The sequence below is a fragment of the Eriocheir sinensis genome, chromosome 2 (genome assembly GCF_024679095.1).
Source record: "Eriocheir sinensis breed Jianghai 21 chromosome 2, ASM2467909v1, whole genome shotgun sequence".
NCBI lineage: Eukaryota > Metazoa > Arthropoda > Malacostraca > Decapoda > Varunidae > Eriocheir > Eriocheir sinensis.
The window spans coordinates 4,869,511-4,893,357 of record NC_066510.1 but is presented as its reverse complement, the minus strand read 5'-3'; the positions used below and the strand labels follow the sequence as shown (position 1 = coordinate 4,893,357).

At 45.9% G+C, this 23,847-nt stretch overlaps 1 protein-coding gene across 1 annotated transcript; it reads right to left on the bottom strand.

Annotated features, from left to right (window-relative positions):
* Window positions 1-2,547: 2,547 nt before the first annotated feature.
* On the bottom strand, window positions 2,548-21,451 carry LOC126998101 (uncharacterized). Its single transcript, XM_050859496.1, has 5 exons — window positions 21,427-21,451; window positions 17,505-17,730; window positions 10,524-10,682; window positions 5,409-5,538; window positions 2,548-2,649 (listed from the first exon to the last, which is right to left on the bottom strand). Exons 1-5 carry the CDS (start codon window positions 21,449-21,451, stop codon window positions 2,548-2,550), a joined length of 642 nt encoding a protein of 213 aa, XP_050715453.1.
* Window positions 21,452-23,847: the final 2,396 nt, after the last annotated feature.

Below are 23,847 nucleotides of genomic sequence, written 5' to 3'. Positions count from 1 at the left end.
GGATCTTAGTGACGCTCGGCGCTCGCCCGCCTCCATGCGGTATGGGCCCTGTGTGTAGACGCTGAGTCACTGCCCCGCTGACCGTCTCCCCAAGTTCCCACCATTTTGTCCTGCTTTCCGTTTCCATCACAGCTCCCGTTTCCATTATTTTATTATTTTATTTATTTATTGGAGTTACTGGATAATTCTTCATGTCCGATTCTTTTTCTTTTTTAGGTTGCTAATAAATATTTTTATTGTTATTAGACTATGATCGACTACATCCATAATAACTATACATGCTATTTTTTTATCGAAAAAATAAATATTCACTTCATTCAGAGAGAGAGAGAGAGAGAGAGAGAGAGAGAGAGAGAGAGAGAGAGAGAGAGAGAGATTTACATAAAAAATCAGACCACACAGACCCCATGGTCCAGACTAGGTGGTCTGTCCTTAAACCTAAGTGATTTTACATTAATCAGAAGGCTCCAAAACGTTGCATTTCTACTCTAGTTGATATTAAATTGAAGGAGAGAGAGAGAGAGTTTTCTTTACAGGAAATTTATTTGGGAATTTCATCAGAAGTCATTAAGAAAAAAAAACTCCTTCGGGTACCGGTACCGGTACCGGTACTAACGGTACTTGAGTTTTCGGTACCGGTATTACCGGTACTCAAATAAACGGTACTTGCCCATCCCTAATAATAACAAGACGGGGATCAGTCAACACCACCGATTCTCCTCGCGGGTTCGAAGCGTGCATCGGCAACTCACGTGAAGCATCACGCGTGGATAAGTGGTAGCTACGGTGGCGTGATGTTCCTACACACACAGAAACACACACACACACACACACACACACACACACACATAGTTATGTGAAGGTTGCCGGTGGCCCTTACACAGTTAATAAAGTCCTTAATGAACCCTGACTCATCCTTCCAGGTGGGACAGGTAATGACAAGGGACGGCTTGTCCGCCCTCGTATGGAGTATGTATCACATGTGTGTGTGTGTGTGGGTGGGGGGGAGGGGGGGGGGGGCCTTCACACACACACACACACACACACACACACACACACACACACACACACACACACGGCCCGGTAGCTCAGTGGATAGAGCATCTGCCTCACAACCAGACGGACCGGGGTTCTGTTCCCCGGCCGGGTGAAGATAAGTTGGGTCTATGGTTGGGTTTATCTTCTTTCACGTGTAGCCCCTGTTCACCTAGCAGTGAGTATAGGTACGCGACGTCAGGCAAGGAGTTGTGACCTCGTTGTCGCGGTGTGTTGTGTGTGGGTGGTCTCAGTCCTACCCAAATATCGGTACTATGAGCTCTGTGCTCTTCCGTAGGGGAACGGCTGGCTGTCTCTCGAGACCCGCAGCAGACCAAGAGGTGAATTACACACACACACACACACACACACACACACACACACACACACACACACACACACACACACAACTTTCTTGGACAGAGTGGAGTCAAAGGCTCTTCGTCTCATCAACTCCCCTCCTGTTGTTGACAGTCTTCTATCTCTTAAATTGTTGCCTCTTTCAGTCTTCTAACGATATTTTTATGCTGACCGCTCTTCTGAACTTGCTCACTGCATACCTCTCCCCCTCCCGCGGTACCGCTGCACTCGACTTTTTACTCTGGCACATCCTTATACTGTCCAAATCCCTTATGCAAGAGTTAACCAGCGTCTTCATTCTTTTATCCCTTACACTGGTAAACTCTGGAACAATCTTCCTTCAACTGTATTTCCTCCTGCCTACAACTTAAACTCGAAATTTCAATACACCTCTCCTCCCGAAATTGACCTGTCTTTTGGCCACTCTTCTCAACTCTTTTATAGGGGTAATGATAAGCGAGATTTTTTTTTATGATATTTTTTCTGCTTTTCAGCAGCTTCCTTTAATGTAAAAAAAAAAATTGGGTAAAGGACAGATTGAGGATAATTATGGGGAATGTGACAGCTGAGTGTTATCGAAGAATAGAGGAAAGGTGTCAGGAAGAAAATTTATCGAGTAAACAGGTGTAGAAATTGAGTTCTTAGGCACTGAAGGACACCAAGTTTCTTCTGCCCCAATCGGGAATGATAGCAAGGTCTGAGGTTAAGCGTTCTGCAGCCTCCAGTCTAGAGGGTCTTGTAATTCCTGTTGTGAGGGTGTTTTGCCAAAAGATGTTAGGTAATGCAGAGTAGAGTCCTCGGCGTAGGAATGGGATTAACAGTTTGTTTTGGAAAGATCATTAATGAACAGCAGAGCGTGAAATATAGGACAGAGCCCTGCGGGACACCACTGTTGTTAGGTTTAGGAAAACAGTGACTGTCTACTAAAGCAGAGATAGAACGGCCGGAAAGGAATGTGGAGATAAATGTAAAGATAGATGGATAGAAACAGTAGGAAGGTAATTTATAAAGCAAAGATTTGTGCTAACAATGTCTTAAAGGTGTGTTATTTGAGATGTGTGCTGTTGCCGTGGGCAACATGAGATAGTTTTGTTAGTATCACGTTCGAGAATTGTTGGACTCATCGGCATCTTTCCTTTCTTCTGCAGACAATCAACGGAGAGGAATTGAAGGTCTGAAGCGGGATGCCAGCAGCTCACCCACGAAAATTAAGGCCGATACCGCCGCCCCACCACCAAGGAGAGAAAACATCCCCTGCAATGGAGAGGTCAAGTTTTAGTTTCCAAGCCTTCTGTTTTTCCGTGCGGTACCGCCAATGTATAATGTGCTTAGGACTATATTATATATTTACACAAAGTTGCTATAGATCTGCTCATCAATAATCGATTTATATTGATGAAGATGGAAGGTTATTTACTTATTTTATCATTGCGTCATTGTAGTTTTTTTTTTATTTTTTATTATTGTATTCTGTGTTCTTTGTTAGTGATGTATATACCCCGAGATAAGGAGACAATGTGTTGAAAATGACTTGGCCTTTGGTCGTGTCTGGCACTTTTTAACAGCAAAATATCTCCAATATTTCACCTTCGTTTTCAAATCGAACAATTGCCAGCAGCTGAGCTTTACATGTTATGTCTGTTGACTTATCCACTTGGATGGCAAAATTTGTGGTTTTCAGTATTTCAGACAAAATACCTGAAATATTGTGGGACCTGTCGTCCACACGCCTACTAACTGTATGGGACCTGTCGTCCACACGCCTACTAACTGTATGGGACCTGTCGTCCACATGCCTACTAACTGTATGGGACCTGTCGTCCACATGCCTACTAACTGTATGGGACCTGTCGTCCACACGCCTACTAACTGTATGGGACCTGTCGTCCACACGCCTACTAACTGTATGGGACCTGTCGTCCACACGCCTACTAACTGTATGGGACCTGTCGTCCACACGCCTACTAACTGTATGGGACCTGTCGTCCACACGTCTGCGATAGTTGTGATCCATTTTCATCCTCCTCCTCTCTACTGATGCTTTCTTTCCAAACAATTCAACGTATTCCATCCTCTACCGACCGTATCACAACAGTGTTACCTGGGTAGGATTACAAAAACAGATGCACAACGATACTCAAGACTGACAATGTGAAACAGAACGGTTCGACCGGGACTTTGGACACGTTTTCGTATAATTCATGACTGACACTGTCTTGCATGTCTGCTTAGGCTCAACGCTGCTGACTGGTTGACTGAGAATAAAATCCAGGCCATTTCTGTTCAAGCTGTGTAAACTGAGATAACCGTCATTTGTAAAAAAAACATTTATTTCATGATTTCCGTAACCCCTAATGATGGTCTTGGAACCTTGGTTGAAAATCTCTGTATTAGGTAGTGGCAGATTGAAAGCAAGGCGAAAATAAACCTAGCAATGGAGGACCTCGCGTTCTTATAGATACTATGGTTTTCTCGATGCGAGCATCACTGTTGTTCTACAGTTTGGTTGTTTGGGTTGCTGAGAGTTTGATCCATGCGATCCACGGACGACGAGGAGACTCATTCACGAGTTGGTCAGACGCTGTTACAGGCCAGCCAGGAAAGAAAAACTGACGCGAATCAACAGAGATTTAGTCTGAGTTTTGCCTTAAAGTATATAGGAGCAAAGGTTAATTTTGGAACACAATAGCATTTACGGATGAGAAATGCTTCCCGTCGGTGGAATCAGGATCCAGGAGACATAAGGTATGATGCAAAGAGTATACAGGAAAGGGTCAGCAGTGATTTAGTGAGCTGCTATTTTGGGGATGCAAGTGAGTGACTGGACCGGGGGAGTTAACGAAAATAAAGGGACAGGGCAAAAATACAGTGACGTTAGTAAATGTCCTATTACCATCCATGCGACATACTGCAATCCCGCACACTTATCCGATTAAACTTATTCACGCCAGAAGTCTTGTGCATATGTGCAGAGTGGTCCAGGATTGCGTAAGGCAGCATTCAGAAGTCGACGTCTTCGATTGACGTTCAAATGTTTGTGATATGAACTCAGTGGAGAATTCACGGGCCATCGTGTGCAGGGACTGGGACATCGGTGAAGAAGAAAGTGTTCAGTCACAAAGTCCATGAAAGTTGGGAGTGTCAGGAACCGTCCAACCATCTGTCATAATCTAGCGGCATCACTAGCAAGGAGGATTGCTGGTGTTATTGAAACTCAGGTTCGCAGGATCTTGAATTGATGTGCTTGCATCATTTTGCATGATTTTCGGTGAGTGTGCTTATAGCAGCTTTGATACTGGAGCGTATTATATTCAGTACTAGATGTGTAGATATTGTATGCATTGATATACCTATAGCTTAGAATTAGTTTTCTGTATGTCAGGTTTATCTTATGTTTCACCTGAGAGGATTGACTGACAAAGGGGAATTATTCACTGTGGGATATTTTAATTTAATTCCGAGAATGAAGTCCTCAAGCGTTTTGTCTTTCCTCATTGAACTCAAAATCATCATGATATTAATCATTACCTGTAATTTGTCGGACATGAGTCGTAAAGATGCAAAATACGTGTGGCTCTTATACAACACTAGAGTATACAACGAAGAATCTCATTTATGGAAACATTTAAGTAACCTAACCATTTCCATATCAGTGAGTGAAAAAAACTTTCTAGCAATATTGTTCCTTATCTCCCCATCCATCAATAAAGTAAGTACCCCCTCCGACACCACCTCTCCAGCCACCCCGCATCGTGCTCCTCTCCTCACGAAGCATTGTTGTTTTAACCTCAGCTGGTGACTCATAGTACTACGGGACGAGGACAATCTTTTGATAGCGAGTCCACAGCTACAATTGCATGCAGTACTCGCCCTTTAACTTCGTATTTATTCCTCTGCCTTATTTTTCATAAATTTTAATTTCTTACATTATATCAACTGATTGCCATTGAATTGAATGATTGAGATATTCTGTCAAATATGTGTGTGTGTGTGTGTGTGTGTGTGTGTGTCACCCAGAGGTTTTGAAGGCCGAGGGTCGAGGTGACGGTGAGCCTGGTGGGACGGTTGGCGCAGGAGGTGGCGTTGGGGATCGCCGCGTCCAGCCAATGACTGTACAGCCCTGCCTCCGTCACCGCGCGGATCCTGTACGGACGAGGAAAAATACGGCACTGCTGTGTTTCCCAGGACACCAACTCATCCTTAAGGTGATGGTAAAAGGACTAAGCAAATATAAATAATATAAAACACGAAGATGAAAGAAGTGACAGAAGATAGACAACCAGTGAACAGAGATGCAACTCAGGATTTATTAGATAGCCATGCAGGAAACCACCCAGTATTTCTCTGTTTGCCAGCAGCCCAGGTCACCGGCGGCGGAGAAAGATGAGGATTATGTAAGAGGGTTGATTATGTAAGAGGGTTACTCATATGCAATTTCATTAATACTGTTACGCCACCCCCCACCACACACCATCCACGAGCAGGCAGGCGCCGTGATCCCCAGAACAACCACACGGGCACCAGTCACTGACAACGGCCCACACAGAACACCGAGGGGAGTGGGCACGAGGCAGGGTAAAAAGGATACACGTTCAACACTAATTTCTAGTTTAATGACAGGTTCCTCACACAGTACAGCAACTCTCAAGGGCACAGAACAGTTAATCAGGCACACAGAGGCACGACAGACTCGCACACAGCTCACGAACGGGGCATTCAGCTGAACCCCCGCCAGCCCAGACACGCGTCTTGCTCACACTCGCTTCCGCTCGCCACCCTCAACTGCCCCTCAGCGCCTCTCGCTCGCAACACGTAGAGTTGCACCATGCTGAGCTAACATTGCATCATGCTACAATTTCATCACATAACACATACAATCACACACATACAGTATATTCGTAACAATACTATATACAGTAAGGAACTGAATGCTTAACAAAAATTATGTTATGAAATGATAGCAATATAGATTTATTTATATCATTGATACTTTTATTTAAATTGCATATTGAAAACAATTTTATTTGATAAAGCAACATTGATTAATGTAATTAAAGTATTTTCTTTTCAATTGATACATGACCTTGGACTTATAAATACCTTCATATATAACAATTTCGTGTTCCCTCAATATATTTCATAGAAGCTTCATTGTAAATCATTACCATCATCAGCTTCAAATATTACAAATCCACCGCAAAACAAAAGCGTGTCCAAACGTTCTCCACTTATCTCTGTCTTGTTCGTCTACTTCATACTCCTGTATTAAGGCTTTACCACCACCCGTTCACCGGTTACTCTGTCCTCCGTACTACTAAAATTTCTGGGTTGCAACTTTATTACATTTTTTGTTTGTTTGTTACGAGATATGACAAGCCCAAGTCCTTTTCTTATGTGAATAGTAATCGAAATATATTCAGCTTTTTTTCTGTCCACTAACCCATGGTGCTTGATCTCTTTCTCTCCATGTCATACCCAACATTTTTTTTTTCCATTCTTCTTTATGAGCTTCTTACCTTTCCCTCTTCATACGCTGTGTTAATTTGGTAACTGTATATTGGAACTTGCAAGGTACAATGATTGTATAGTTCAGCATTTCCCATCCTAAGAGAAATTTCCCCCTGGGTGAAATTCCAGGGGGGAAATTAAACCTGAGGGAAATAAAAAAATAACTGGCAATTAGTTGACTGAAATTTTTTTTCGTAGAATGCTACTATTGACTTTTCCTCAAGTATAGAAAATTTAAATTCAACATTTATGTAATGAGTGTAGTCAACCGCGAATTTTTCTGGGATGAAATATGTAACTTTTTTTTGTAGGAGTAGGTAGGAAGACACCTACCGAGCGGGCGTGAGCTACTCCCGGTGAGGATATATGGGAGGCGAGGAGGGTGCTGAAGCCCTTCAATGACTCTTCCCATGTCCTCACTAACCGTTTCCCTTTTGTCTCATCTACACCAGAGAGTAGTTCAGCATGCTCTCTAAAGACAGATCCTCTCTCTTTCTACACCACACTACATTTACACAACACACACACCTTTTCCCAAAATTTAAAATTCAAAATGGCGCACAATAACACTGCCTCGGAGTCCCCGCCTGGGGGACCATAAATTCCCCCAAGGAGGACTCCCCTTCTGGCTGCCGACTTGAGAGGTGTCCTGATAACTCCTAGAACCTCCTCCTTATCAAATTCTGCAACATTCGCGGTCTTAGTTCTAATTTCCATTCTGTGGAACACCATCTCTCCTCCTCTAAACCTCACCTTCTCTTCCTCGCTGAAACACAGGTTTCTGAGGCTACTGACAGCCATCTCTACTCTGTTCCTTCCTACTATCTCTATCCTAAATTTCAATCCAAAGCTGGATGTTGCGCCTACGTGCGCAACGACATCACTTGCTCTCGTGCCCACGACCTTGACTCTTCTGAATTTTCCACCATCTGGCTAAGACTTCATTCTCATTCTATTACTAAATACATCTGTGCTGTTTATCTCTCACCTAACTCTACTAACTATGTAAAATTCTTTGACTATTTGAACTCTGGAACACATCTTGACTCACTCTCCCTTCGCTGAAATCTCTATCTTGGGAGATTTCAATGTTCATCACCAGCTTTGGCTTTCATCCTCTTTCACTGATCAGCCTGGTGAACAAGCCTACAACTTTGCTCTCCTCAACGATCTAGAGCAGTTGGTTCAGCACCCTACACGTATTCCCGACCGTCTTGAAGAGAGGCCCAACATTCTAGACCTCTTCCTTACCTCTAATCCTTCTGCTTACTCTGTCAAAGTGTTCTCTCCGTTGGGCTCCTCCGACCACAACCTTATTTCTGTATCCTGTCCTATCGCTCCTGTTCATCCTCTGGACCCACCGAAGAGGCGATGCTTCGGGCATTTTTCCTCAGCTCGGTGGGACGACCTGAGGATGTACTTTTCCGATTTCCCGTGGAATGATTACTACTTCCAGGAGAGAGACCCCTCTGTGTGTGCCCAGCGCATCACAGAGGTGATTGTCTCTGGATTGAGGCATATATTCCACGTTCTTTCTCTACTCCTCATGCTAAAAAGCCTTGGTTGAATCATGCTTGTTTTCGTGCTATTAAAGATAGAGAGGTAGCTCACAAAAGGTTCCAGAGCCTTCGCACTCCTATTAACCATGAAATTTACATTTCAGCCCGGAATCGTGCCAAATCTATTCTCCGACTTACCAAAACCTCTTTCATCAATAGAAAATGTCAACACCTTGGTTTTTCTAATTCTTCCCGTGACTTCTGGCACCTAGGCAAAAATGTCTCCACCAATTTCACTTCTTCCTCTTTCCCTCCTCTCCTTAACCCTGTCCCCGCTGAGGGGAGTTCCTTGCCGTGGTAGCGGGGCTTGAAGCCTGGTCGGCAGCACCACCTACTTAGGTGGTCCGTCCACCTCTGTAGGGCTTGCTGTTTGTCGGCCAGAGTGGACTAAACACTCCCCCGTCACTACTGGTACTGGAGGCTTACCAGTGGTGACGTATGTGCCTGCCCGACTACCATCAAGGGCATGGCTGAGCCTCCCCACGTGTTTGCCGTGCGTGGCGTCCCGTACACTCCCCGCGCCCTCTCGTCTGGGAGTTGAGTCCACCGCGGGGCAGGGTGTAGTTCCCTTCGGTGGACAACACGCTCCTTTGGCGGGAGGGTTGGGGTAAGACGGGTGGTCTTGTGTGGCCCCGCTCTATCAATCGGCTGGTCATGCGTTGGCTAGGGTCGAGTGGCTGTTGTCTGGTGGGCACCGCAATGGTCCCGCGGCTGCCGCCTCACACCAGGCAGCTGCCACGTATACTTCCCCCACTACCCCTGAGGCTGCTGTGAGCTGTTGCTCCAGCATTAGCCTCCCCATGTTGGGCTCCGTGGTGGGGGGGGGCGCAAGTGAAATAATTGTCACCTTTTATGGCATCTAAATCCCCGAATTTACCTCGGCCTACATCCCTACCTGACCTCCGACCGTCCCCGGAAACCTCTTCTCGGCCTTCCCTCATCGCCACCCTGGAGCCGTTTCAGGCTCCGAGTGGCACTAAAGGGGCATCTGCCTCTTCTTTCTTAATCCCCAGACCCGGTGGCTCCCGGACCAAGAGCCGGAAGCAGGGACCAAAGAATGTGCCAGTCTCGCAGAGTTCTCAAGTTGAGGTCCTGCCCGGTCTATTTGAATCTGTATCCTATGACAAATACATCACCGTAAAGTCCCTAGATGGTCGATCTGTTAATGATCTCGACATTTTCGAAGTCCACCGTGAACTTGTCAAGACTTGCGGCAGAGAGCCGAAGATGCTTCCGCAGGGAGATGGCAGCCTTCTTGTGGAAGTCTCTTCTCCTGAAGAGTGAAAGACTCCGTGCCCTCACCTCAGTTCCCGGGCTGCAGTATCATGTGCCCCATGCTACCATGAACCAATCGCGCGGCGTGGTATTTTCAAGAGACCTCCTTCGTTACTCGGAGGAGCGCCTGGTTAAGGAACTCGAGGAGTATGACGTTGTTGCGGTGAGGCGTGTCCACAAGAAAGAAGAAGGAGCACTGACACCCACACCCACACTATTCATAACTTTTAATCGGCTAGAGCTCCCTAGAACTGTAAAATTGGCATGGTTAAACCTCCACGTGAAACCATATGTCCCAAACCCCAGACGTTGTTTCCATTGCCAGTTATATGGACATGTGACTCGGACATGCCGCCGCCTGCAGAATGGTCTCCCTAAAGTATGCGTCACCTGCGGTAGGGATGACCATGGTGAGGAGTGCCCTGGCCCTGTTCGGTGCTACCACTGTGCCGAGCCCCATCCAGCTTCATCGAAAGAGTGTGATCGCCTTAGATTTGAGAGAGAGGTGCTTACCATTCGAAATACCGAGAAATGGTCTGTGGTAGAGGCAAAGCGACTCGCCCTTACCAGGCTGTCTAGTCCTGGTAGAACCTATGCCTCAGTTCTCCAGTCACACGCTCAACGCCGTCTCAAAACCTCCCAGGATATGTCGTGCCCTGCAGCTCCCATCGTTTCTGTGTCGACGCCTTTACCTGAAATCACACCAAATCGTGTCCCGCTCCGAACAGAGCCACAACAACAGAAACGTTCACGCAGTGAGGAGTCTCTCGATGAGACTCCCCCTACCAAGCTGCAAACTCCGGCGCCAGTTGTAGGATCGCCGGAGGTACCCCGGGCGTCGGCTGCTGCCGCCGCCCAGGCGCCCGCTGCTCCGGCTGTCTGTGGGCCGGAGTCTGCTGGTGCTCAGGCTTGCGGTGCGTCGCTGCCGGCGCCCGTGGCCTCAACCTCCGGAGAGTCTTCTCCGGGGACCTCCTCTGCTTCCTCCTCCTCTGCTGCTACCTCAGAGTGGCGGACGGTTGGGAGAGGCGGAGAGGAAGACGCCGGCAGCAGTCGCGGGCAGGAGGGTAGTTGAATGCCCCCAGCCTGCCAATCGGTCTGCGGTACATATGGTATCGCAACCAGCTACAGCTCGGACCAAGGGTCCTTTAATGAAGGGTGATGGCCCCTTTAAAAGGAACCCAGTAGGTGCAGGGCGATTCCTCTCCGGAAGAGCCCCAAAGCACCTCACTAAGTAATCATCTTCAATATCGTGCAGTGGAACTGCCGTGGTCTGCGTGCCAATTGGGAAGAGTTGCTCAGTCTTATAGCCCGTTATTCCCCAGTATGCATTTGCATTCAGGAGACCATGGTAGGAGAAAGTACTCCTTTTGGGCCTCCTGGTTACCATATTTTATATTCTTATCCTCTACAAGACCAAGGGAATCGTGGCGGCAGAGCCATACTGGTCCGCCGTGATATCCCTTTCTCACGCGTAAGGTTGTCAGCTCCCTTCCAGGCGGTCAGCATCCAGCTCTTTCTCCCACGACAGTACACAGTTTGCAGCTTATACCTTCCTCCAAGCGCTCATGTAGAGAGGAGGATCTTGATAACTTGATCGCTGATCTTCCTGCCCCTTTCCTCTTACTAGGCGATGTGAATGGCCGTCATCCACTGTGGGGAGACTGCACCACTAACCCTCGAGGCGTGATGCTGGCATCTGTGGTAGAAGATGAGGAACTGGGAGTTCTTAATTCTGGAGATATGACGCACTTCCATAGCCAAACGGGTATTTTTACGGCTATCGATGTGTCTTTGTGTTCTTTAATATTATTTTAGATTTCAACTGGAAGGTTTTACCGAACTTGCATGGAAGTGACCACTTCCTATTGTTTTATCGTCAGCCAAGGGCGAACCACGCACTCGCCTCCCACGCTGGCGTATAGATAAAGCAGACTGGCAACTCTTCAAACAGCTAAGTTCCACTGCACGGTCTTTAGATGACTTCAGCAGCACTGGCGAAGCGGTGGCATATTTTACTACCTTACTACACTCGGCAGCCATATTAGCATTTCCAAAGACTTCTGGTCACTTTCCCAGACGTCCCATGCCTAGTGGACCCCTGAGTGAGCCGCTTCTGTGAAGGCAAAACGAGCCGCTTTCTCACGCCTCTGCCGACATCGTGGAGATCCACATTACTTAGAAGCCTTCAAACGGGCGCGTGCCCATGCCCGACGGGTCCTTAAAGAGGCCCGTCGTGCTTCGTGGAAGGCATACGTATCCACCCTAAACAAGGAGACGTCCCTAGCGCAGGTATGGAAACGAGTGAGGAAAATCTCTGGGAAATATACCGTCACTTCCCCTCCTGTCCTTTCAGAAGCATGAAGGAACGTGGACGAACCTATTTCAGTTGATCAAGTCATTGCCCAACATTTTACAAATGTATCTAGGAAAGACACTACATCTCCTTCGGGACGCCATCGTCGGCGCTTGAGTCTGCTGGCCTCAGTTTTGCTTCTAATAACGGCGAGTCGTATAATGCCCCTTTTTCTAGTCTTGAACTCCGTTCAGCTCTAAACCAGTGCCATGACTCGTCACCAGGTCCCAATGACATCCCATACTCCTTTTACGTCATATTCCTGACGAATCACTTATGTTTTATTGTCTCTTTTTAATAGAATTTGGTATACCGGTGATTATCCGTCTTCCTGGAGCGTTGCCGTTATTATTGCAATCCCTAAGCCTGGAAAGGACCACCGGCAGGCAACAAATTACCGTCCCATATCACTCACTTCATGCCTTTGCAAGGTTATGGAGAAGATGGTGAATGGGCGGCTCATGTGGTACTTCGAGTAAGGGAATATTTTATCACAAGGACAATATGGTTTTCGCAAATGCGATCCACCTCAGACGCCCTTCTATCTATGTAGTCATCAATATTTGAGGCCTTCGCCACCAACCAACACCAAGTTACAGTGTTCTTTTATTTTGAAAAATCGTATGACACTGCCTGGCGTCATGGCATCTTACTTTCCTCCATGAGTTTGGTCTTCGTGGCCGGCTCCCGATTTTATCAAACAGTTTTATCGAATCGTTTCTTGAGGGTGAGGGTTGGAGACATGCACTCTGATGCTCTTCTTTTAGAAGATGGTGTGCCGCAAGGGAGTATTCTCAGTGTTACTCTCTTCGCCGTGGCCATCAACAGCGTTATTAGTGTACTACCAGAAGGAGTCCGAGGAGTTTGTATGTAGATGACCTGTCCATCTCAGTCTCTGGATCCAGGATGTCACTGATAGAACGAAAATTACAGCTGGCACTTAACAGGATATCCACGTGGGCTGAAACTCAAGGTTTTCGGTTCTCCCAAACTAAGACTGTGGCCATGCACTTCTGCCGTATTCATGGAGTCCACCCGGACCCAGACCTATACTTCTACGGTCGCAGAATCTCATGTGTGGAGGAGACCCGATTTCTTGGGCTGATATTCGATGCAAGGCTGACCTGGGTCCCTCACCTCCGGTATATCAAGGCAACTTGTTTGAAGGTAATTAACCTCCTTAGAGTTTTAGCCCATACCTCTTGGGGTGCGGATCACCAGACCCTCCTCATGTTGCACAGATCACTTATACTTCCGAAACTGGAGTATGGGTGCGAGATATATTCATCTGCGTCGGATGCTCGTCTCCGTATGTTGGACTCTGTGCATCATACTGGGGTCCGTCTTGCTACAGGAGCCTTTAGGTCATGTCCGATTGCTAGTATGTTAGTGGATGCCGGCATGCATTCCTTGGACCTGCGCCGGAGGTCTTTAATGCTGAGATGCTGGTATCGGACTCACCGCCTTCCAGATTCTGTGCCTTGTGTTACCGCCTCCCAAGATTCTCGCTCTCGCGTGTATGACGCTCGGCCGAGTTTCCCTAAACCTTTTGGATATAGGGTGCAGTCACTTATGGCAGCCTGGGCAGTTCCTCCATTCACTGTTTGTCCCCACCGCATCCCGAGGGTGGGCTATTGGCAGTTTCCCAGCGTAGAAGTGTGTAGACCTATAACGGACCAAAAGAGCTCCCTCCCCTGTTACGCAGCACAGTCCTTATTTTTAGAGCACTTCTCTTCTCACGAGGGCTCTGTTTCCGTCTATACGGATGGGTCTAAGTCGGACACTGGAGCAGGCTTCAGTGTCGTCTTTCCCACCTTCTGCCGGGGCGTTAGCCTTCCTAGAGTGGCGTCAGTCTTTACCGCTGAAACTTCCGCTATCTTACTAGCTCTCAAAATTATGTTTAGTCTCCCCCAGAACTCCTTTACTGTTTATAGCGACTCTCGTAGCGCACTGGCTGCTATAGCGGCCCGTGATTACTGTCATCCCTTATTTTATCGATTTTAGAATGGCTTTACTTATTAAACCGTCGAGGTAGTCGGGTGGCCGTGTGCGGGGTCCCGGCCCATGTAGGGGTTCAGGGGAACGAGCAGGCCGATCGGCTGGCCAAGGCGGCGGCTACCCGGCCTGTCCCTGCTGCTGCACCTCACCTTCGCCCACTTCCCTGCAAAGACTTGTACCCTAACATCCGAGCCACCGCTGATAGCGTGTGCCAGGCCAGATGGGAGGATATGACTGCCACCACCAAGATGGGGGAAGTCACGACCAGGGCAAGACGTCCGTGGTCTTACTCCCACATAAAGTGTCGCAAAACGGAAACCGTTCTGGCCCGCCTGAGGACGGGTCACACACGCTACACACAAGGCTTCCTCATGTCTCGGGGTGTGCAGCCTTACTGCGACGACTGCTTGGTCCCCATGACTGTCCGGCACTTGCTGGTCGAGTGCCCCAGTCTGCGGGACCTGCGTGAGCAGTACCTCTCCCGGTGTCATGTAGATGGAAATTTTTCCCTCTCCCTAATGCTGGGGGAAAAGGTGCTCACCCCGGGATATGACGTCATGGGGTATTTGCGGGAGGTGGGCGTTCTCCATCTCCTGTAGTCTTTTAAACGCTGAAGTTATTCTAATGGACCATTTTAGAACACTTTTTAATACCCCTCAACATACTTTGGTCCATGGATAGATTTTTCTAAACTAAGATTATTTTACTAATTTGCTTTCCATTTTATTACGCACTCCGGCGCCATATGACCCAAAATGTTGCGGCGCCACGAAGGAAATCCCAAATCAATCAATCAATCAATCAATCCTTAACCCTGACGGCAGCACTGCCGTCTCATCTGTCTCTAAGGCTGAACTTTTCGCTCAAACTTTTTGTAAGAACATCACCCTGGACGATTCTGGGCATAATCCTCCTGCTCATACCCCCTCTGACTCCTTTATGCCTGTTATTAAGATTCTTCCTAATGATGTTTTCTATGCCCTCTCTGGCCTCAACTCTCAGAAGGCTTATGGACCTGATGGAGTGCCTCCTGTTGTCCTTAAAAACTGTGCTTCCGTGCTGACACCCTGCCTGGTCAAACTCTTTCGTCTCTGCCTATCAACATCTACCTTTCCTTCCTGGTGGAAGTATGCCTTTGTACAGCCTGTGCCTAAGAAGGGTGACCGTTCCAATCCCTCAAACTACCGCCCTATAGCTTTACTTTCCTGTCTATCTAAAGCTTTTGAATCAGTCCTTAACAGGAAGATTCAAAAGCACCTTTCCACTTCTAACCTTCTGTCTGATCGTCAGTATGGGTTCCGCAAAGGGCGTTCTACTGGCGATCTTCTTGCTCTCTTAACTGGCTCTTGGTCATCCTCTCTTAGCCGTTTCGGTGAAACTTTCTCAGTTGCGCTAGACATATCGAAAGCATTCGATAGAGTCTGGCACAAGTCTTTGCTTTCTAAACTGCCCTCTTTCGGATTCTATCCCTCTCTGTTCCTTTATCTCCAGTTTCCTTTCCGGACGTTTTATATTTGCGGTGGTAGACGGTCACTGTTCTTCCCCTAAACCTATCAACAGTGGTGTTCCACAGGGCTCTGTCCTGTCACCCACTCTCTTCCTGTTATTCATTAATGATCTTCTTTCCATAACAAACTGTCCTGTCCACTCATACGCCGACGACTCCACTCTGCATTATTCAACTTCTTTCAATAGAAGGCCATCCCAACAGGAAGTACACGACTCCAGACTGGAGGCTGCAGAACGCTTAACCTCAGACCTTGCTATCATTTCCGATTGGGGTAGAAGGAACCTTGTGTCCTTCAATGCCTCAAAAACTCAATTTCTCCACCTATCAACTCGACACAATCTTCCAAACACCTATCCCCTATTCTTCGACAACACTCAGCTGTCACCTTCTTCAACACTAAATATCCTCGGTCTATCCTTAACTCAAAATCTCAACTGGAAACTTCATATCTCCTCTCTCGCTAAATCAGCTTCCTCGAGGTTGGGCGTTCTGTATCGTCTCCGCCAGTTCTTCTCCCCCGCACAGTTGCTATCCATATACAGGGGCCTTGTCCGCCCTCGTATGGAGTATGCATCTCACGCGTTGGGGGGCTCCACTCACACAGCTCTTCTGGACAGAGTGGAGTCTAAGGCTCTTCGTCTCATCAGCTCTCCTCCTCCTACTGATAGTCTTCTACCTCTTAAATTCCGTCGCGATGTTGCCTCTCTTTCTATCTTCTATCGCTATTTTCACGCTGACTGCTCTTCTGAACTTGCTAACTGCATGGCCCCCCCCCCTTCCGCGGCCCCGCTGCACACGACTTTCTACTCATGCTCATCCCTATACTGTCCAAACCCCTTATGCAAGAGTTAACCAGCATCTTCACTCTTTCATCCCTCACGCTGGTAAACTCTGGAACAATCTTCCTTCATCTGTATTTCCTCCTGACTACAACTTGAACTCTTTCAAGAGGAGGGTATCAGGACATCTCTCCTCCCGAAATTGACCTCTCTTTCGGCCACCTCTTTTGATTCTTTTTTTAGGAGCAGCGAGTAGCGGGCTTTTTTTTTTTTATTATTGTTTCCTTTTTGTGTGTGTCCTTGAGCTGTCTCCTTAGTTGTAAAAAAAGAAAAGTAATAACCTTATCGAGCTAACCTTTTCTAATTTCTCGGCATCAGAATCAGCTATCCATGACTCTAATACCTGTTTACCTCATGTGCATCACCCTGTTTTGTTCCCATGGTTATATTTTGGCATCATTGTCATCCCCCTGTGTTGCCTTGTTAAGGCTCTGACTTTGTATAATCACCTTGAAGTAAATGTTGCAAAACCACTCTGAGTTAGTACACGGGTAGGTACTACATATCTCAAGGGGTACGCTATGTCGCTAGGGCACGGCGAGTAGCTGATCGAGCGATGTAACGCACTAATGTATAGGAATCATATGTGTGGAGTGTATGCCGCAAAAGATGCTGAGTTTAGTGTCATAATGTTCGAGCGAGGTCATGTGGTTGTGAAAGTGCGACAGCGATAGGAATCCGCAGAGCTGAAAGCGGCACACCACGCCCCGAGGAGACACACAGAACAGGTGGGAAGACGGAGGTGGTAAGGCGTGTACGGTTTTGGTGTCGGGCGTTTAGGCGATTTCCCATCTTCACTGAGACTAAAAATATGTGTAAGTTTGTATTATTTATTTTTTGACTTACACAACGACTTTACCGATCCAGCGAAAGAGAGACAAGTGACGATTCCGCTCGGCCCACTTACGGTGAGGACTTTCGTTAACTGTGTTTTGTACCTGTCTCCAGTCCTGAACAGTGAAGTAACAGTAAGAGCCTAACTACAATTAGCAAAGACAACATAAATGTGAAGTCAAAAACGGCTAAAAAGTGTACTGACGTGTTATTATTGCGGCACCATTACACACCTGGAGGAGAGGGCAGGAACGAGGGGGCTATGGTGCTGGCCGATGAGGGCGAACATGAAAGGCAAAAAAGTGGCGCGGGAAGCGTAGAAGTCACACCGACCTGCAGAGAGAGAGAGAGAGAGAGAGAGAGAGAGAGAGAGAGAGAGAGAGAGAGAGAGAGAGAGAGAGAGAGAGAGAAATTTACAAAGATTTACAAAGAAAATCAGACCACACAGACCCCATGGTCCAGACTAGGTGGTCTGTCCTTAAAGCTAAGTGATTCTACATTAATCAGATGGCTCCACAACGTTGCATTTCTACTCTAGTTAATATAAAGTTCAATGAAGTGTCGGTCGAGCTTGTTTTTAAAGGAGTTAATCTTGTTACACTGGACCACTGAAGGTGGGAGCTTATTCCATTCTCGCACTACAACGTTGGTGAAGAAAAATTTGGTGCAGTCTGAATTTACTTGTCTACATTTGAGTTCTATGCCATTGTTCCCCGTTCGCAAAGTGTCATCGATCATAAACAATTTTGTTCTGTCTACATTCGTGAAACCATTAAGTATTTTAAAACATTCGATCAGTTTTCCTCGGAGGCGGCGTTTCTCAAGAGAGAACATGTTAAGGGTGGAAAGCCTCTCTTCGTAAGATTTGTTGCGCAAGGAAGGGATAATTTTTGTTGCCAGACGATGAACACCTAATTTAGCAATGTCCTTTGCATGGTGGGGAGACCAAAACTGTACCGCATATTCCAAGTGGGGTCTGACTGAACTATTGTAGAGCGGAAGTATTACATCTTTATTCTTGAATAAAAAGTTTCTTTTAATGAAGCCCAACATTCTGTTCGCTTTATTTGCTGCATCGATGCATTGATGTGAGAATTTGAGGTTTGACGCGATTTTGACCCCCAGGTCCTTAACGCATTGAACGCTTGTGAGTTTAACGCCGCCCATTTCGTAATCGAAAGAGAGAGAGAGAGAGAGAGAGAGAGAGAGAGAGAGAGAGAGAGAGAGAGAGAGAGAGAGAGAGAGAGAGAGAGAGAGAGAGAGAGAGAGAGAGAGAGAGAGAGAGAGAGAGAGATTTAAATATATATACATAGAAAATCACACCACACAGACCCCATGGTCCAGACTTGGTGGTCTGTCCTTAAACCTAAGTGATTTTACATTAATCAGAAGACTCCAAAACGTTGCATTTCTACTCTAGTTGATATTAAGTTGAAGGAAGTGACGGTCGAGCTTATTTTTGAAGGAGTCAATCGTGTTACACTGGACCACTGATGATGGGAGCTTATTCCATTCTCGCACTACAACGTTGGTGAAGAAAAATTTGGTGCAGTCTGAATTTACTTGTCTACATCTGAGTTTTACGCCATTGTTCCTCGTGCGCAAAGTGTCATCGATCATAAACAATGTTGATCTGTCTACATTCGTGAAACCATTAAGTATTTTAAAACATTCGATCAGTTTTCCTCGGAGGCGACGTTTCTCAAGAGAGAACATGTTAAGGGTAGAAAGCCTTTCTTCGTAGGATTTGTTGCGCAAGGAAGGGATAATTTTCGTTGCCCGACGCTGAACACCTTCTAATTTAGCAATATCCTTTGCATGGTGGGGAGACCAAAACTGTACCGCATATTCCAAGTGGGGTTTGACTAAACTGTTGTAGAGCGGGAGTATTACATCTTTATTCTTAAATAAAAAGTTTCTTTTAATGAAGCCCAACATTCTGTTCGCTTTATTTGCTGCATCGATGCATTGCTGTGAGAATTTGAGGTTTGACGCGATTTTGACCCCCAAGTCCTTGACGCATTGAACGCTTTTGAGTTTAACGCCGCGCATTTCGTAATCAAACTTTTTATTCCTCGTTCCAACTTGAAGGACCTGGCACTTGTCTACGTTAAAGGGCATCTCCCATCTATCCGACCAAGCTGAAATTTTGTGCAAATCCTCTTGGAGGCTTTGCCTGTCTTCGTCAGTGAGAACCGAGTTACCAATCTTTGTGTCGTCTGCAAATTTACTAATGCGGTTATTGAGTCCAACATCCACGTCGTTGATGTAAATAATGAAGAGCATTGGGCCAAGAACCGAGCCCTGAGGGACGCCACTAGTGACAGGCGCCCACTCTGAGTTAAATCCGTCAATCACTACTCTTTGTTGTCTGTTGCTCAACCAATTCGCGATCCATTGGTTTACCTGACCGTCAATACCTATTTGCTTTAATTTGTAAAGTAATTTATGATGCGGGACTTTATCAAACGCTTTCTGTAAATCAAGATAGACTACGTCCAGTGATTTGGTTACGTCATAAACAGTGAAGAGGTCGTTATAAAAGGTTAATAGATTTGATAGGCAGGATCTTTTGTTTCGGAAGCCATGTTGTGAGTCCCCAATTAATGAGTGGCTTTCAAGGTAACTCACAATTTTGTCTCTAATTATGCCCTCAAGTAGCTTACCTACAACCGAAGTTAGACTAATGGGCCTGTAATTACCTGGTACGTTTTTGTCTCCTTTCTTAAAAATCGGTGTCACGTTAGCCTTTTTCCAATCTGAGGGGACAATGCCTTGTCGCAAGGACATATTGAATACGGTTGTGAGGAGGAGAGTATTTCGCTCTTGTTTCTGTCAGCAGAGTTGGATATACTTTATCAGGTCCAGGACTTTTATTTGTTTTAAGTGATTTGAGGGCTTTAAGGACTTCATCGGGTTTTATTTCAAAGTTAGACAATGCATGCTCGGGATTTACATTAGTACTGGTGTTGGTGGTGGTGGGAGGACTGTTATTATTAAACACCGAGGAAAATTAATTATTTAATAGGTTTGCAACGTGTTGGCTGTCAGTCACTAGTGCACCGTCGCTGTTTGTTAAAGGTCCAATTCCACTTCTGATCGCCTTTCTGTTGTTTATGTAACTGAAGAAGGATTTCGGATTATTTTACAGTTGGCTGCAATATTTTCTTCATATCTACGCTTTGCCTGATGCACTAATCTTTTACTCGTCGCCTTGCATCATTGTAAAGTCTAATGTTTTCGGGCGTGCTTTGGTCTTTCTTTAACCTGTAAGACAATTTTCTCCTTGACTGAGTGTTTAATTTCGCTATTAAACCAAGGTGGACTTTTATTAGTGTTAATTCGCTTCTCGCACAAGGGGACAAATGTGTCCTGCTGAGTGAGTAAGTGATTTTTAAAGTTTAGCCAGGCGTCCTCTGCATTGCCGTCATCTGATAGTTGCATATCTATTAGTTTTCGTCGGATTTCTACGAAGTTGGCTCTTTTGAAATTGGGCACCTTAACTTTATTTTCAGTCACCGATGTTTGAGCTCTAATGTCAACGCGCACTAGTTTATGATCGCAGGAACCGAGGTGTTCTCCTACCGTGACATTACTGACTAGGTTATCTTGGGTCGCTATAACAAGGTCAAGTATGTTATTTTGTCGAGAGAGAGAGAGAGAGAGAGTTGTATTATTTCGCCCATACATGAGCAACGGTTTAAACAATGAACTGGTCGAGAATTTGGGAAACACTTGATCAGTAAGCACCAACAATCTTTTCCTGGTACTACACAGTTTTAGGTTGTGCATTATCCTCACAATCCATCTTTATACCTTTAACAGTACAAAGAGCAAATAACTGTGTGCCTCCTGCTATCTAGTATTTCGTTGTTTGTCAAAAATTGCCGAATGCTGTTGCGATCCTTACTTGGAAAATTATGTCTTACTGTAAAAAAAAAGGTCGTATATATTCAAGACGTTTCTTACACTATGGCCTACAAAACTATCGTCTAAATTTCTATTGTCAGCTTATCCTCTTTAAATAACTGACAGTGAATGGCCGTAAATTCATGGTACCACAGGTTGCATGAAGTTTACCTCCTCATTGACCTCCACGTACAGAGCCACGATACCAGAATGTAATGTGGTCGATGATTTCAGTAGATAATGTACCTGTAGCTGAGAAGTCATTAGCCATGAGGACCCGCCCAGTGAGGTCCTCGCCAACCAAAACGTGGGAGCCGCGTCTGATCTGTTGGTCCAGGATACGGTTGAACGAAGTGCTCTTGACAAACAGGAGACGGCCAGAGTCCTCCTCCTCCCTCACCTCCCTAAATACACCCGACGTCACGGACTGCGAAAAATAATGAGAGAGTGGAGATTTATTCCACTCTTGAATTCATGAAAATTTGCACTCTGTGGTTAAATATGAAGAATTAACCAGAGAAGCTGAATGTCTGTTTCGCATGAAGGTTAACCAGAATCAAAACATCATTTCATGAAGGCGAAAGCACCAACAAAGTTAAGGATCAGTTAATCCCTTATATATAATAATTAAGATATACCAGAATAGTTCATATAAAATAATTCAAATGTGGCCAAATGAAACTCCTGCTTTTATAAGATTCAAGCAAACATCTGTCTTTTTGGGATCTCGGCAAGGTCACGTAGATATATTTTTTTTTACGCTCGGACGGTCGGACCATAGCCCCGGTAGGCTTTCTTGATGGGGCTTCATAGTCGGCCCCACGCAGTTAGTGGTGCGAGTAAGTATTCTATAGACGCAAATCTTAATTAGATCATGCTGCCCCCGGAACTTAACTTGATCCTATTGAGAATTTCTCTTGAGTTCGGATTGATAAGTTTTCATCAGGACAACATGTAGGTTGTCTTTGGCCACTCTGTGATGGCTGAAAATTATCAGCATGTAGGGTCTTGACCGTTGGCCTCGACCGCACACTGACTACTCCCGGCCACATACCATCATCTTACTTGCCCACTACAAAAGCAAGTCCCTCCATAACTTTCTCCACCTATTTCTGATGTTATTGTTCTCCATCTTGCTACGGCAAACGCTCTAATCTAACATTTTTACCAGATCCCCTGTCTTCCCTGACTTGGTTCTCACTCTATCCTTGATTGTCCATTTGGTCTATTTCTAATTTTTAATGACGCTCAAAACATCTGTAACCTCTGTCTTTTCTCAAAAGTCTATGGAGAAATAGGATGTGTTCGTAGGTCTCTGACAAGCAGACCACACCCAAATAAGTGAGTTTCCTGCAGTTTCCTAGCCTTCATCTTCCTAGGGGCGGATCCCACTGCTAGCTGATTCGCCCACAGTCGGGAAACTGAGGCGGCCTTATACATAATTATATGAGCTTAGTCCTCAGATGGCGCAGCCAAGTGGTTCCCAAACTTTTCTAGCCTGAAGACCCCCTTGGATTCCAGGTGAGTTCGTAACGCCCCCCCCCCCCTCCCAACGACACACACTTCTTTCTCAGTATTTGGTATGCTGAAAATTAAAATTAATATTAAACACTCCGCCTTAGTGTTTGTGTCATTCAGATTTTCTAAAAACAAAACGTTATCAATTTCTCCTATGCCCGCCTGCCTCCCTACCGTCCCCTTTTTCCTCACCGCCCAACAAGGTCTTTCCACCGCCCCCCAGGTGGGCGGTACCGCCCACTTTGGAAACCACTAGAGTAGAAAATAAAATCAGTTAATCAATAGTAGCGTACGCATGGACGGCGCGTCCCCTCGCCTACGCTACCACGCCAAACGTGGGGGTTCCTCCAGACAAGCCTTCATGCAGACCACCTTCCCATCCTAATTACTTCTTGAGAGAACCTGTCAACTTGCTCAGTCCAGGAAGTCTATGGGCGTCCCCCTTGCTCAGAAACAACAGGGAGCAGGACCGACTTTTGTGTACCGTGACACATGCCCTTATACAATAACTACTTATATAGATCTTGCCCTTATAGCCGCAGTTGACGTTCACGAACTTTACAGGCAATAGGCCTCAATCCGTTCTCACGGAATAATCTCCGGTTTCACAGAAAGTCATTCCAACTATATCTTATGTGCCTGTTAAGGCAATTATTACCAAGAGCATCAAATCGTTTCCTAAAGTCAGTATTAAGTGTTCATGTCTCATAGCCATAGAGTAAGACAGGGAGCAAAAGTGGCTTAAATATCCAGATTTCTATTCTATGCACAGATATCGACAAGACCTCGTGCTGAGCGAGTCTATAACACCCTGGACCATTCCAATCTCCCGTAAGACTTCTTCAAGAGACCCGCGCTACCAAGACGTGAAGCAGAAGCGGAAATCTTTATCAAGCTAAGCATAAAACACAAACGTAGTATACCTTAAGCTTATGCAGACACACAAGATTACAATCAAGATGGTGTAAAAAAGTTATAGGATGGTGAAGAAGCAATGAAGGAACATAAAAGCTACTTCTCAGCTTATGAGAGACTTCAACGATAAAGAAGTATCCATCAAAAGGGATGGTCTAACTCTAACATCATACTGCCATGTTGAATTAGGTGCGAGAAACCGGAGAAATGAACTTGTTAAATTTGTAATAATAT

Bases quoted from the DNA above. Each gene is read 5' to 3' on its own strand.
- LOC126998101 (XM_050859496.1), bottom strand. From the start codon at position 21,451: ATGGCTAATGACTTCTCAGCTACAG. The intron at 5,539-10,523 runs GTAGGGGGAGTC...TCGTCCGTACAG, and splicing joins GCGCCGGAGTTTGCAGCTTG to GATCCGCGCGGTGACGGAGG. The intron at 2,650-5,408 runs GTGACACACACA...TCTCCATTGCAG, and splicing joins TCGGCCTTCAAAACCTCTGG to GGGATGTTTTCTCTCCTTGG.